Source organism: Ranitomeya imitator, chromosome 5, assembly GCF_032444005.1.
Source record: "Ranitomeya imitator isolate aRanImi1 chromosome 5, aRanImi1.pri, whole genome shotgun sequence".
Classification (NCBI taxonomy): domain Eukaryota; kingdom Metazoa; phylum Chordata; class Amphibia; order Anura; family Dendrobatidae; genus Ranitomeya; species Ranitomeya imitator.
The window spans coordinates 350,532,895-350,549,867 of NC_091286.1; the positions used below are offsets into that span (position 1 = coordinate 350,532,895).

The 16,973-nt window shown below is 43.1% G+C and overlaps 1 protein-coding gene across 1 annotated transcript in view; it reads right to left on the reverse strand.

Moving 5' to 3' along the window:
• Nucleotides 1-16,973, reverse strand: part of LOC138637623 (dynein axonemal heavy chain 5-like) — a 569,265-nt gene that overhangs the window by 341,392 nt on the left and 210,900 nt on the right. Inside the window, exon 35 of the mRNA XM_069726456.1 lies at nt 13,586-13,682. Coding sequence (XP_069582557.1) covers nt 13,586-13,682 — 97 coding nt within the window. The remainder of the gene's footprint in view (nt 1-13,585; nt 13,683-16,973) is intronic.

Sequence of the window (16,973 nt, forward strand, 5' to 3'; positions counted from 1 at the left end):
ACTCCTAACCCTAACTGTAGCCCTAACCCTATCTGTAGCCTTAACCCTAATGGGAAAATGGAAATAAATACATTTTTTTTAATTTTATTATTTTTCTATAACAAAGGGGGTGATAAAAGGGGGTTTGATTTACATTTATGGCGGGTTTTTTAGCGGATTTTTATGATTGGCAGCTGTCACACACGAAAAGACACTTTTTATAGCAAAAAATAGTTTTTACATCTCCACATTTTGAGAGCTATAATTTTTCCATATTTTGGTCCACAGAGTCATGTGAGGTCTTGTTTTGGTGGGACGAGTTGACGTATTTATTGGTACCATTTTCGGGAACATGACATTTTTTTATTGCTTTTTATTCCGATTTTTGTGAGGCAGAATGAACAAAAAACAACAATTCATGAATTCTTTTGGGGGTGGGAGCGTTTATACCGTTGCACGTTTGATAAAATTGATAAAGCAGTTTTATTCTTTGGGTCAGTATGATTACAGCGATACCTCATTTATATCATTTTTTATCTTTTGGCGCTTTTATAAGATAAAATCTATTTTATATAAAAAATAATTATTTTGCATTGCTTTATTCTGAGGACTATAACTTTTTTTTCGCTGATGATGCTGTATGGTGGCTCGTTTCTTGTGGGACAAGAAGACGTTTTCAGCGGTACCATGTTTTTTTATATCACTCTTTTTGATCGACTTTTTGTTCGGCGGTATGATAATAAAGCGTTGTTTTTTGCATCGTTTTTTTTTTACGGTGATCTCTGAAGGGGTTAACTAGTGGAACAGTTTTATAGGTCGGTTCGTTACAGACGCGGCAATACTAAATATGTGTACTTTTATTGTTTTGTTTTTTTTATTTAGACAAAGAAATGTATTTATTGGAACAATATATATATATTTCTTTTATTTAGGCTTTTTTCTTTTTTTTTTACACGTGTAAATATATATTTTTTTATACTTTATAACATTGCCCCGGGGGGGATGGGCATCATTCTATTGCGTCAGATTGCTGATCTGACACTTTGCAGTGCACTGTGTCAGATCAGCGATCAAACAGACACTGAAGGAGGCTAGCCGGCGCCTGCTCTGAGCAGGCACTTGCAAGCCACCTCCCTGCAGGCTCCGGAAGGCCCCCCACGGCCATTTTGGAACTGGGGCCTGCAGGGAGGAGGAAGTAGAAGACCCTCGGAGCAATGTAATCACATTGCGTTGCTCTGAGGGTCTCAGGGAAGCACGCAGGGAGCCCCCTCCCTGCGCGATGCTTCCCTGTGCCGCCGGAACGCTGCGATCATGTTTGATCACAGTGTTCCAAGGGTAATGTGCCAGGAGCGGTCTGTGATCGCTCCTGGCACATAGTGCCGGATGTTAGCTGCGTGAGCATGGCTGATCGGTGATGACGTACTATCCCGTCGGTGGTCATACGGGCCCATACCACCTAGACGGGATAGTACGTCAGATGTCAGAAAGGGGTTAAAAAATGAAGGTTAGTCAGTCCGAAAAATTGGGAAAACTTTGAAAGTGTCCCCAAGTGCAGTGGCAAAAACCATCAAACGCTACTAAGAAACTGACTAACATGAGGACAGCCCCAGGAAAGGAAGACCAAGAGTCACCTCTGCTTCTGAGGATAAGTTTATCCGAGTCACCAGCTTCAGAAATCGCAGGTTAACAGCAGCTCAGGTTAGAGACCAGGTCAATGCCACACAGAGTTCTATCAGCAGACACATCTCTACAACAACTGTTACAACAACAGAATTTGTGCAGCAGGCCTTCATGATAAAATAGCTGCAAGGAAACCACTGCTAAGGACAGGCCACAAGCAGAAAAGACTTGTTTGACCTAAAGAACACAAGGATTGAACATTAGACCTGTGGAAATCTGTGCTTTGGTCTGATGAGTCCAAATTTGAGATCTTTGGTTCCAACCACCGTGTCTTTGTGCGACGCAGAAAAGGTGAACAGATGGACTCTACATGCCTGGTTCCCACCGTGAAGCATGGAGGAGGAGGTGTGATGGTGTGGGGGTGCTTTGCTAGTGACACTGTTGGGGATTTATTAAAAATTGAAGGCATACTGAACCAGCATGGCTACCACAGCATCTTGCAGGGGCATGCTATTCCATCCGGTTTGCGTTTAGTTGGACCATCATTTATTTTTCAACAGGACAATGACCCCAAACACACCTCCAGGCTGTGTAAGGGCTATTTGACCAAGAAGGAGAGTGATGGGGTGCTACGTCAGATGACCTGGCCTCCACAGTAACCAGACCTGAACCCAATTGAGATGGTTTGGGATGAGCTGGACTGCAGAGTGAAGGCAAAAGGGCTAACAAGTGCTTAGCATCTCTGGGAACTCCTTCAAGATTTTTGGAAGACCATTCCCGGTGACTACCTCTTGAAGCTCATCAAGAGAATGCCAAGAATGTGCAAAGCAGTCATCAAAAGGTGGCTACTTTGAAGAACCTAGAATATAAGACATATTTTCAGTTGTTTCACACGTTTTTTGTTACGTATATAATTTCACATGTGTTAATTCATAGTTTTGATGCCTTCAGTGTGAATGTACAATTTTCATAGTCATGAAAATACAGAAATCTTTAAATGAGGTATGTCCAAACTTTTGGTCTGTACCGTATATACACTATATATATATCTATATATATAATTGTCTAAGGGTTTTTCCGTCTGTCTGTCTGTCTGTCTGTCTCTCTTTCTGTCTGTCTGTCTGTCCTGGAAATCCCGGCTCTCTGATTGGTCGAGACCGCGAGGCCTCGACCAATCAGAGACTGGCACAGCATCGACATAGAAATCCCGCGTCTCTGATCCCGCCAGGCCTCGACCAATCAGCAACGGGCACAGCGACGATGATGTCATAAAGGACGTAGACATCCCGCGTCTCTGATTGGTCGAGGCCACCAGGCCTCAACCAATCAGCAATGGGCACAGTGACGATGATGTCATAATGGTTGCCATGGCGACGATGAAGTCATAAAGGCTGCCTCGACCAATCAGCGACGGGCACAGTCTGCCGCGAATTCTGGAATCATCACTGTCCATATATTACAGGGACATGCATATTCTAGAATACCAGATGCCTGGCGGCCTCGACCAATCAGAGACCGGCACAGCATCGACGTAGAAATTCCGCGTCTCTGATTGGTCGAGGCCGCCAGGCCTCGACCAATCAGCAACGGGCACAGCGACGATGATGTCATAAAGGACGTAGACATCCCTGGCGGCCTCGACCAATCAGCAACGGGCACAGCGACGATGATGTCATAATGGTTGCCATGGCGACGATGATGTCATAAAGGTTGCCTCAACCAATCAGCGACGGGCACAGTCTGCCGCGAATTCTGGAATCATCATTGTCCATATACTACGGGGACATGCATATTCTAGAATACCCGATGCGTTAGAAGGCCTCGACCAATCAGCGACGGGCACAGTATCGACGTAGATGTCATAATGGTTGCCATGGCGACGATGATGTCATAAAGGTTGCCTCGACCAATCAGCGACAGGCACAGTCTGCCGCGAATTCTGGAATCATCACTGTCCATATACTACGGGGACATGCATATTCTAGAATACCCGATGCGTTAGAATCGGGCCACAGTCTAGTATATATATATATATATATATATATATATATATATATATATATATATATATATATAATTGTCTAAGGGTTTTTCCGTCTGTCTGTCTGTCTGTCTGTCCTGGAAATCCCACGTCTCTGATTGGTCGAGGCCGCCAGGCCTCGACCAATCAGCGACGGGCACAGTATCGATGTAGAAATCCCGCGCCTCTGATTGGTCAAGGTTGCCTTGACCAATCAGCGACGGGCACAGTCTGCCGCGAATTCTGGAATCATCATTGTCCATATACTACTGGGACATGCATATTCTAGAATACCCGATGTGTTAGAATCGGGCCACAGTCTAGTATATAAATAATTGTCTAAGGGTTTTTCCGTCTGTCTGTCTTTCTGTCTGTCTGTCTGTCTGTCTGTCTTTCTGTCTGTCTGTCTGTCTGTCCTGGAAATCCCGGCTCTCTGATTGGTCGAGGCCGCTAGGCCTCGACCAATCAGAGACCGGCACAGCATCGACGTAGAAATCCCGCGTCTCTGATTGGTCGAGGCCGCCAGGCCTCGACCAATCAGCAACGGGCACAGCGACGATGATGTCATAAAGGACGTAGACATCCCGCGTCTCTGATTGGTCGAGGCCGCCAGGCCTCGACCAATCAGCATCGGGCACAGCGACGATGATGTCATAAAGGTTGCCATGGCGACGAAGATGTAATAAAGGTTGCCTCGACCAATCAGCGACGGGCACAGTCTGCCGCGAATTCTGGAATCATCATTGTCCATATACTACGGGGACATGCATATTCTAGAATACCCGATGCGTTAGAACCGGGCCACAATCTAGTATATATATATTTATATATATATATATATTATTATTCATAAAATACAAAGCAGAAGTGACACCTTTAACTTTAGGTCTTGTAGAGATCATTTTATCTTCAGCTTGCTTCACAATAACAGTAATTTTGTCCAGGGGTGCCCAAACTTTTACATGCCACTGTATCTATAGTATGCAGTATGTCTATATTTGACTTTAGATTTCACTATAGAGTCAGGGAAGAAACCATAGAACCCAGAAAAAATACTAATATAAGAACAATCCTCACATGGGATTTGAATCTATAATCTCAGTTATCCTCTCGATTACTCTCAATGTTCTTGATTCTTTTTATCACAAGTATGATACATTTGTGTATAGTAATATGAGTGCAGATAATCACACATAACAATGTCTCAACCACTCATACCAATTCAGAAAATGACTCATTTTAATGTAGACATAACTAATACCTTCGACTTAATCACACATACCTAAGCCTAATTGTGGGCAAAATATTTGATGGTTTTCTTAGAGATGCTATACTGGACTTTCTCAATAAAAATCAGCTCATGAACCAGCATCTGTTGTGAATTCTGTGGCAGAGTTCACTCCTGTCGTCACAAGTGGTACTTCGGCTGATTCTCTCTGGGATCTTCCGTTTGTGGAGGAAAGTGGTACTGCAGCTTCTGAGTTTCCTCCCTCAGGTGATCTGGTGAGCTCGATAGCTTCTTCTCTACTTAACTCCACCTGATGCTTTGATCCATGCTTCCTGTCAATGTTCCAGTGTAGGACTTGTTTTTCCCCTGGATCGTTCCTGTGGCCTGCTGCTCTGCAAAGCTAAGTTTTGCTTATGTTATTTTGTTGCTATTTTTCAGTCCAGCTTGCTTTATTGGTTTTTCTCGCCTGCTGGAAGCTCTGAGACGCAGAGGGACCACCTCCGTACCGTTAGTCGGTGCGGAGGGTCTTTTTGTCCCCCTCTGCGTGGTTATTTATAGGTTTTTGTGCTGACCGCAAAGTTATCTTCCCTATCCTCGTTCTGTTCAGCTAGTCGGGCCTCACTTTGCTAAATCTGTTTCATCTCTATGTTTGTGTTTTCATCTTACTCACAGTCATTATATGTGGGGGGCTGCCTTTTCCTTTGGGGAATTTCTCTGAGGCAAGGTAGGCTTAATTTTCTATCTTCAGGACTAGCTAGTTTCTCAGGCTGTGACGAGGCGCCTAGGTTCTGGTCAGGAGCGCTCCACGGCTACCTTTAGTGTGGTTTGATAGGATTAGGGATTGCGGTCTGCAGAGTTCCCACGTCTCAGAGCTCGTTCTATTATTTTGGGTTATTGTCAGATCACTGTATGTGCTCTGACCTCCATGTCCATTGTGATTCTGAATTGCCTTTCATAACAGTACAGGAAGCCAAAAGTGCTAATGATTCTCAATAGAGGGAAAATAGAAGTTCTGAGACCATTTTTTTTTCTTTGCACTGTGTTTTGTCTTTTTTTTCCCCTAGACATTTGGGTGGTTCAGGACACAGGTGTAGTAATGGACATTAAAGGTCTGTCTTCATGTGTGGATCAGCTCACGGCAAGAGTTCAAAATATTCAAGATTTTGTGGTTCAGAATTCTTTGCTAGAACCGAGAATTCCTATTCCAGATTTGTTTTTTGGAGATAGAACTAAATTTCTGAGTTTCAAAAATAATTGTAAACTATTTCTGGCTTTGAAACCTCGCTCTTCTGGTGACCCAATTCAACAGGTTAGGATCGTCATTTCTTTTTTGCGTGGCGACCCTCAGGACTGGGCGTTTTCTCTTGCGTCGGGAGATCCTGCATTGAGTAATATCGATGCGTTTTTCCTGGTGCTTGGGTTGCTGTACGATGAGCCTAATTTAGTGGATCAGGCAGAAAAAAATTTGCTGGCTCTTTGTCAGGCTCAGGATGAGATAGAGGTATATTGTCAGAAATTTAGAAAGTGGTCAGTGCTCACTCAATGGAATGAATCTGCGCTGGCAGCAATATTCAGAAAGGGTCTCTCTGAAGCCCTTAAGGATGTCATGGTGGGATTTCCTATGCCTGCTGGTTTGAATGAGTCTATGTCTTTGGCCATTCAGATCGGTCGACGCTTGCGTGAGCGTAAATCTGTGCACCCTTTGGCGGTATTACCTGAGCTTAAACCTGAGCCTATGCAGTGTGATAGGACCTTGACCAGAGTTGAACGGCAAGAACATAGACGTCTGAATGGTCTGTGTTTCTACTGTGGTGATTCCACTCATGCTATCTCTGATTGTCCTAAGCGCACTAAGCGGTTCGCTAGGTCTGCCACCATTGGTACTGTACAGTCAAAATTTCTTCTGTCCGTTACCTTGATCTGCTCTTTGTCATCGTATTCTGTCATGGCATTTGTGGATTCAGGCGCTGCCCTGAATTTGATGGACTTGGAATATGCTAAGCGTTGTGGGTTTTTCTTGGAGCCCTTGCAGTGTCCTATTCCATTGAGAGGAATTGATGCTACGCCTTTGGCCAAGAATAAGCCTCAGTACTGGACCCAGCTGACCATGTGCATGGCTCCTGCACATCAGGAGGTTATTCGCTTTCTGGTGTTGCATAATCTGCATGATGTGGTCGTGTTGGGGTTGCCATGGCTACAAGCCCATAATCCAGTATTAGATTGGAAATCCATGTCGGTGTCCAGCTGGGGTTGTCAGGGGGTACATGGTGATGTTCCATTTCTGTCAATTTCATCATCCACCCCTTCTGAGGTCCCAGAGTTCTTGTCTGATTACCGGGATGTATTTGATGAGCCCAAGTCCAATACCCTACCTCCGCATAGGGATTGTGATTGTGCTATCAATTTGATTCCTGGTAGTAAATTCCCAAAAGGTCGATTGTTTAATTTGTCCGTGCCTGAGCACACCGCTATGCGCAGTTATGTGAAGGAATCCCTGGAGAAGGGGCATATTCGCCCGTCATCGTCGCCATTAGGAGCAGGGTTCTTTTTTGTAGCCAAGAAGGATGGTTCGCTGAGACCTTGTATAGATTACCGCCTTCTTAATAAGATCACGGTTAAATTTCAGTACCCCTTGCCATTGTTATCTGATCTGTTTGCTCGGATTAAGGGGGCTAGTTGGTTCACAAAGATAGATCTTCGTGGTGCATATAATCTGGTGCGAATTAAGCAAGGCGATGAATGGAAAACTGCATTTAATACGCCCGAGGGTCATTTTGAGTATCTCGGACTTGCCAATGCTCCATCAGTGTTTCAGTCCTTTATGCATGACATCTTCCGAGAGTACCTGGATAAATTCCTGATTGTGTACTTGGATGACATTTTGATCTTCTCGGATGATTGGGAGTCTCATGTGAAGCAGGTCAGAACGGTTTTTCAGGTCCTGCGTGCTAATTCTTTGTTTGTGAAGGGATCAAAGTGTCTCTTTGGTGTGCAGAAGGTTTCATTTTTGGGGTTCATCTTTTCCCCTTCTACTATCGAGATGGATCCTGTTAAGGTCCAAGCCATCCATGATTGGACTCAGCCGACATCTCTGAAAAGTCTGCAAAAGTTCCTGGGCTTTGCTAATTTTTATCGTCGCTTCATCTGCAATTTTTCAAGTATTGCTAAACCATTGACCGATTTGACCAAGAAGGGTGCTGATGTGGTCAATTGGTCTTCTGCTGCTGTGGAAGCTTTTCAAGAGTTGAAGCGTCGTTTTTCTTCTGCCCCTGTGTTGTGTCAACCAGATGTTTCTCTTCCGTTCCAGGTCGAGGTTCATGCTTCTGAGATTGGAGCAGGGGCTGTTTTGTCACATAGAGGTTCTGGTTGCTCAGTGATGAAACCATGCGCTTTCTTTCCCAGGAAGTTTTCGCCTGCTGAGCGAAATTATGATGTGGGCAACCGAGAGTTGCTGGCCATGAAGTGGGCATTCGAGGAGTGGCGTCATTGGCTTGAAGGAGCTAAGCATCGCGTGGTGGTATTGACTGATCATAAGAACTTGACTTATCTCGAGTCTGCCAAGCGCTTGAATCCTAGACAAGCTCGTTGGTCGTTGTTTTTTGCCCGTTTTGACTTTGTGATTTCGTACCTTCCGGGCTCTAAAAATGTGAAGGCGGATGCTCTGTCTAGGAGTTTTGTACCCGACTCTCCGGGTTTGTCTGAGCCGGCGGGTATCCTCAAGGAGGGAGTAATTGTGTCTGCCATCTCCCTTGATTTGCGGCGGGTGCTGCAAAAATTTCAGGCTAATAAACCTGATCGTTGCCCAGCGGAGAAACTGTTTGTCCCTAATAGGTGGACGAATAGAGTTATCTCTGAACTTCATTGTTCGGTGTTGGCTGGTCATCCTGGAATCTTTGGTACCAGAGAGTTAGTGGCTAGATCCTTTTGGTGGCCCTCTCTGTCGCGGGATGTGCGTACTTTTGTGCAGTCCTGTGGGATTTGTGCTCGGGCTAAGCCCTGCTGTTCTCGTGCCAGTGGGTTGCTTTTGCCCTTGCCGGTCCCGAAGAGGCCTTGGACACATATCTCTATGGATTTTATTTCTGACCTTCCCGTTTCTCAAAAGATGTCAGTCATTTGGGTGGTCTGTGATCGCTTTTCTAAGATGGTCCATCTGGTACCCTTGTCTAAATTGCCTTCCTCCTCTGATTTGGTGCCTTTGTTCTTCCAGCAGGTGGTTCGTTTGCATGGCATTCCAGAGAATATTGTTTCTGACAGAGGTTCCCAGTTTGTTTCGAGGTTTTGGCGAGCCTTTTGTGGTAGGATGGGCATTGACATGTCTTTTTCCTCGGCTTTCCATCCTCAGACTAATGGCCAGACCGAGCGAACCAATCAGACCTTGGAAACATATCTGAGGTGCTTTGTTTCTGCTGATCAGGATGACTGGGTGTCCTTTTTGCCTTTGGCTGAGTTCGCCCTTAATAATCGGGCCAGCTCGGCTACCTTGGTTTCACCGTTTTTCTGCAATTCTGGGTTCCATCCTCGTTTCTCTTCTGGACAGGTTGAGTCTTCGGACTGTCCTGGTGTTGATACTGTGGTGGACAGGTTGCAGCAGATTTGGACTCAGGTAGTGGACAATTTGACCTTGTCCCAGGAGAAGGCTCAACTTTTCGCTAATCGCAGACGCCGTGTGGGTCCCCGACTTCGTGTTGGGGATCTGGTTTGGTTATCTTCTCGTCATATTCCTATGAAGGTTTCCTCTCCTAAGTTTAAACCTCGTTTTATTGGTCCGTATAGGATTTCTGAGGTTCTTAATCCTGTGTCTTTTCGTCTGACCCTTCCAGATTCTTTTTCCATACATAACGTATTCCATAGGTCATTGTTGCGGAGATACGTGGCACCTGTGGTTCCATCTGTTGAGCCTCCTGCCCCAGTTTTGATGGAGGGGGAATTGGAGTATATTGTGGAGAAGATTTTGGATTCTCGTGTTTCAAGACGGAAACTGCAGTATCTGGTTAAATGGAAGGGTTATGCTCAGGAAGATAATTCCTGGGTTTTTGCCTCTGATATCCATGCTCCCGATCTTGTCCGTGCCTTTCATGTGGCTCATCCTGGTCAACCTGGGGGCTCTGGTGAGGGTTCGGTGACCCCTCCTCAAGGGGGGGGTACTGTTGTGAATTCTGTGGCAGAGTTCACTCCTGTGGTCACAAGTGGTACTTCGGCTGATTCTCTCTGGGATCTTCCGTTTGTGGAGGAAAGTGGTACTGCAGCTTCTGAGTTTCCTCCCTCAGGTGATCTGGTGAGCTCGTTAGCTTCTTCTCTACTTAACTCCACCTGATGCTTTGATCCATGCTTCCTGTTAATGTTCCAGTGTAGGACTTGTTTTTCCCCTGGATCGTTCCTGTGGCCTGCTGCTCTGCAAAGCTAAGTTTTGCTTATGTTATTTTGTTGCTATTTTTCAGTCCAGCTTGCTTTATTGGTTTTTCTCGCCTGCTGGAAGCTCTGAGACGCAGAGGGACCACCTCCGTACCGTTAGTCGGTGCGGAGGGTCTTTTTGTCCCCTCTGCATGGTCATTTATAGGTTTTTGTGCTGACCGCAAAGTTATCTTCCCTATCCTCGTTCTGTTCAGCTAGTCGGGCCTCACTTTGCTAAATCTGTTTCATCTCTATGTTTGTGTTTTCATCTTACTCACAGTCATTATATGTGGGGGGCTGCCTTTTCCTTTGGGGAATTTCTCTGAGGCAAGGTAGGCTTAATTTTCTATCTTCAGGACTAGCTAGTTTCTCAGGCTGTGACGAGGCGCCTAGGTTCTGGTCAGGAGCGCTCCACGGCTACCTTTAGTGTGGTTTGATAGGATTAGGGATTGCGGTCTGCAGAGTTCCCACGTCTCAGAGCTCGTTCTATTATTTTGGGTTATTGTCAGATCACTGTATGTGCTCTGACCTCCATGTCCATTGTGATTCTGAATTGCCTTTCATAACAAGCATCAACATGGGTTTATGAGGGATCGATCTTGTTAAACTAATCTGATCAGCTGTTATGAGGAGGTAATTTCCAGACAGGACCATGTATATACATTACGGCCATGTACAGTTATGTCCATATATATTTGGACAGAGACAACATTTTTCTAATTTTGGTTATAGACATTACCACAATGAATTTTAAACAAAACAATTCAGATGCAGTTGAAGTTCAGACTTTCAGCTTTCATTTGAGGGTATCCACATTAAAATTGAATGAAGGGTTTAGGAGTTTCAGCTCTTTAACATGTACCACCCTGTTTTTAAAGGGACCCAAAGTAACTGGACAATTGACTCCGAGGCTATTTCATGGACAGGTGTGGGCAATCCCTTCGTTATGTCATTCTCAATTAAGCAGATAAAAGGCTTGGAGTTGATTTGAAGTGTGGTGCTTGCATTTGGAAGGTTTTGCTGTGAAGTAAACATGCAGTCAAAGGAGCTCTCCATGCAGGTGAAACAAGCCATCCTTAAGCTGCGAAAACAGAAAAAACCCATCCAAGAAATTGCTACAATATTAGGAGTGGCAAAATCTACAGTTTGGTACATCCTGAGAAAGAAAGAAAGCACTGGTGAACTCATCAATGCAAAAAGACCTGGGCGCCCACGGAAGACAACAGTGGTGGATGATCGCAGAATAATCTCCATGGTGAAGAGAAAGCCCTTCACAACAGCCAACCAAGTGACCAACACTCTCCAGGAGGAAGGCGTATCAATATCCAAATCTACCATAAAGAGAAGACTGCATGAAAGTAAATACAGAGGGTTCACTGCACGGTGCAAGACACTCATAGGCATCAAGAATAAAAAGGCTAGACTGGACTTTGCTAAAAAGCATCTAAAAAAGCCAGCACAGTTCTGGAAGAACATTCTTTGGACAGATGAAACCAAGATCAACCTCTACCAGAATGATGGAAAGAGAAAAGTATGGCGAAGGCGTGGTACAGCTCATGATCCAAAGCATACCACATCATCTGTAAAACACGGCGGAGGCAGTGTGATGGCTTGGGCATGCATGGCTGCCAGTGGCACTGTGTCACTAGTGTTTATTGATGAGGTGACACAGGACAGAAGCAGCCGAATGAATTCTGAGGTATTCAGAGCCATACTGTGTGCTCAGATTCAGCCAAATGCAGCAAAACTGATTGGTCGTCGTTTCATACTACAGATGGACAGTGACCCAAAACATAAAGCCAAAGCAACCCAGGAGTTTATTAAAGCAAAGAAGTGGAATATTCTTGAATGGCCTAGTCAGTCACCTGATCTCAACCCAATTGAGCATGCATTTCACTTGTTAAAGACTAAACTTCAGACAGAAAGGCCCACAAACAAACAGCAACTGAAAACCACCGCAGTGAAGGCCTGGCAGAGCATCAAAAAGGAGGAAACACAGCGTCTGGTAATGTCCATGAGTTCAAGACTTCAGGCAGTTATTGCCAAGAAAGGATTTTCAACCAAGTACTAAAAATGAACATTTTATTTAAAATTATTGAATCGGTCCAATTACTTTTGGCCCCTTTAAAAACAGGGTGGCACATGTTAAGGAGCTGAAACTCCTAAACCCTTCATACAATTTTAACCCTGCTGTTCTGTTGGTCAAAAATGACCGACTTTGAACTTCAATATTCTTTAAAATATTCAAGATGCGGCTCTGAAACCCGTGGCCGACCGACCCATCCTCATTTAAGTCAATCAACCACAAGTTTCAGAACCGCATCTTGAACACCCCAAAAAATACCAAAGTTCAAAATAGGTCTCCCCAGACCGAACAGAACAGCAGGGTTAATGTGGATACCCTCAAATGAAAGCTGAAAGTCTGAACTTCAACTGCATCTGAATTGTTTTGTTTAAAATTCATTGTGGTAATGTCTATAACCAAAATTAGAAAAATGTTGTCTCTGTCCAAATATATATGGACCTAACTGTATATTTGTTATGTGGACTTTTTAAAGAGTTTTGAAATGGTGCCACATAAAGAGTTAGTACATAAAATGAGTAAATATGTATAATTTGGTTAAGAATTGGTTCAATGGTAGGAAACAGGAGTTATTGGTGGAAAGTGGGTTACCACAGGGCTCAGTATTGGGCCCTCTTCTTTTCATTATATTTATTAATGATCTTGTTAAGGGCATACAGAGAAGAATTTCAATATTTGCAGATGATACTAAACACTGCAAGGCAATCAACACAGTGGATTTTAATTTAATATTGCAGAGGGATTTTGAGAAGTTGGAGCGCTGGACCGAGAAATGGTAATTGAAGTTTAACATAGATAAATGTAAAACTAGGAGTTATTCAAACAAAAGCTTAGGGGCAAATAAATAGTGTACAAACATATGAATGGACAGTACAGATGTCTTTCTAATGATCTTTTTACATCTAGGCCTGCAATGATGACAAGGAGGCATTCTCTACGACTAGAGGAAAGAAGATTTAATCATCTGCAATGTATGCAATTCTTACTGTAGGTACAGTGAGACGATGGAACTCTTATATGTTGTAATGATCGATTCACAAAACAAATTCAAGGAGGGCTTGGATAAATTTCTTGATAAATCTAACATTACAGAATATGGGTACTGAATTGTATGATGGGATGTTGATCCAGGGATCCAGTCGAGAACTAATTTCTCCTCTAATATGGGGATAAGAGCTTCGAACAAAATAGGACAAGCTGAGTTACAGATATTCAATAGTCAGTTGTGCAGGTGAAATCTTGTTTAATGTAAATGTTCATATACCTGCTCACTCCATTCTTCTTCCACCTTTCTCATTTTTATTTCCAGATCCATTTCTTTCTTTGCTACTTTTGCTATTGAAATTAGTTGCTTCTGAAACCTATTTAGGAAATATTGAATAAGTGAATAAATAAACGATGCACTGCAAAAAGAAATAACAATGCAAAAAGATTTACACTATTCTTTCACTGATGAAAGCATATACAATTCTTTTAAGATTTAAAGTCACTTTTATTGGATCGTATACGACATATTAGTAAAATATTATTTAGACATCACTTCTTTAGCTTTGTGAGAACTTGCAAATTATTTCTGAATAATGAGCATAAAAGTATCAATAATGAAAACATTTTACAGGACATTACCCAAGGTAGATCTTACTTGTGAAAAGCAAACATGAGTTACATGACTAAAAGGTGACTATAAATAGTTTTGGTTTTGTGCATATTGATTTGCATAGCGTTTTTTGCTTTTCTACATTATATGAGCTCCAATTAGACAAGTGTATTATGCAGAGGGCTACCCGTTTAGACTTACAGTCCATAAACACATAGATATTTAATATTAGATCATTTTTAAGCATACATTTCAAAACATAGCATTTCATAAATCCCCTAAACCACAACCACTTCCAACCCTGAAAAGAGAAAAAAATATGTTTTTAGCCTGGGGGTGGGGGTGGGGGGGGGACAGTGTTCATGGCCCCTTCATATGCTACTAATATCAGCCCACAGCTGTCTGCATAGCCTTTGCTGGTTATTAATTATCGGGTGACCCTACGTCATTCTTTTTTAGGGTCCCCCATTTTAATAGCCAGGAAAGGCTAAGTATACAGTTGTGAACTGATATTAATAGCCTGGGAAGCTCCATGAGTATTACCCCCTTCCCAAGCTAGAAACATCTCCCCCAAGTCGTCGGCTTTCCCTCTGATTACAAAAATTATGTGGGAGCCCACTCCATTTTTTTTCAGAAATATTATCATTTATTAATTAAGTACATGTACAGTAAGCTGCACACATACTGTACTAATTGTATTTGTCATAGACGTCTGTATATCTACCTATTCAATTTGTATTTACTATATGTAATCGATCTCTTCTATCCTGTTGGCTCCTGCTGTCATTTCACACTAAGTTGCTGCTGAATTCTGAGCTTTTCATCTATCTATGTAATAAATATAGAATGGGTACAGAAAGTATTCAGACCCCTTTACATTTTTCATTCTTTGTTTCATTGCAGCCATTTGGTAAATTCCAAAAAGTTCTTTATTTTCTAATTAATGCACACTCTGCACCCCATCTTGACTGAAAAAAAACAGAAATGTAGAAATTTTTGCAAATTTATTAAAAAAGAAAAACTGAGATATCACATGATCATAAGCATTCAGACCCTTTGCTCAGACACTCATATTTAAGTCACATGCTGTCCATTTCCTTGTGATCCTCCTTGGGATGGTTCTACTCCTTTATTGGAGTCCAGCTGTGTTTAATTAAACTGATAGGACTTGATTTGGAAAGGCACACACCTGTCTATATAATACCTCACAGCTCACAGTGCATATCAGACCAAATGAGAATCATGACATCAAAGGAACTGGCCAAGGAGCTCACAGAGAGGATTGTGGTAAGGCACAGATCTGGCCAAGGTTACAATAGAATATCTACAGTACTCAAGGTTCCTAAGAGCACAGTGGCCTCTATAATCCTTAAATGGAAAAAGTTTGGGACCACCAGAAGTCTTCCTAGACCTGGCTGTCCAGCCAAACTGAGCAATTGTTGGAGAAGAGCCTTGATGAGAGAGGTAAAGAAGAACCCCAAGATCACTGTGACTGAGCTCCAGAGATGCAGTAGGGAGATGGGAGAAAGTTCCAGAAAGTCAACTATCACTGCTGCCCTCCACCAGTCAGGCCTTTATGGCAGAATGGCCCAAAGGAAATCTTTCCTCAGTGCCAGACATGTGAAAGCCGCACAGAGTTTGCTAAAAAAAACACATGAAGGACTCCCAGACTATGAGAAATAAGATTCTTTGGTCTGATGAGACGAAGATAGACCGTTTTGGTGATAATTCTAAGCGGTATGTGTGGAGAAAGTCAGGCACTGCTCATCACCTGCACAATACAATCCCAACAGTGAAACAAGGTTGTGGCAGCATCATGCTATGGGGGTGTTTTTCAGCTGCAGGGACAAGACAACTGGTTGCCCTTGAAGAAAATATGAATACGGCCAAGTACAGAGATATCCAGCATAAAAACCTCTTCCAGAGTGCTCTGGACCTAAGACTTGGCCGAAGGTTAGACCTCCAACAAGACAATGACCCTAAGCACACAGCTAAAATAACAAAGGAGTGGCTTCAGAACAACTCTGTGACCATTCTTGACTGGCCCAGCCAGAGCCCTGACCTAAACCCAATTGAGCATCTCTGGAGAGACCTGAAAACGGCTGTCCACTAATGTTCACCATCCAACATGACAGAACGGGAGAGGATCTGCAAGGAAGAATGGCAGAGGGTCCCCAAATCCAGGTGTGAAAAACTTGTTGCATCATTCCCAAGAAGACTCATGGCTGTACTAGCTCAAAAGGGTGCTTCTACTCAATACTGAGCAAAGGGTCTCAAGACTTATGACCTTGTGATATTTCAGTTTTTCTTTTTTAATAATTTTGCAAATATTTGTAAATTTCTGTTTTTTTAATCAAGATGGGGTGCAGAGTGAACATTAGTGAGAAAAAAAAGAACTTTTTTGAATTTACAAAATGGCTGCAATGAAACAGAATGAAAAATTTAAAGCGGTCTGAATACTTTCCGTACACACTGTGCATATATATGTATGTGTCACTGACATCTATATATCTATGTATTCTATGTGTATACTGTATACTGTAACCTGTCACTCTGTGATTTTACTGTATGCGGCACATGCATTGCCTGCTTTTCAAAGGACACCGGTGCATAAAAATCAGACAGCACTCGCATGGTCCGTGTTCTGTGCGATTTTTTTTCTCGCACCCCTAGGCTAGCATTGGTGAGTCTTGGCAAAGTCTCAGTGACAATCGCAGCATGCTGCGATTTTACACACATGCAGAATACGGCTGAGAAAATAAAAGCTGATATGAGCAGCCCCATAGATTAACACTGGGCTGAGTGCTAAGTGATGTTTTCTCGCATACCACTCGGCCATATTCTACTGTAGTGTGACTCCGACCTTAAACTGTGGTTTCCATGATTATACAAATTGTTTATAGGTGTGAGCAATATTACATGAGATTCCATTATAGTCTATGCAGGTGGATATGCTGCCAGACTGCTTACCCACACCACTTATTGGCTATCTTCCCAGAACTTGATGTTTTAATCAATACATTTGGTGTGCCATCATCTTAAACCTCTCAAGTCA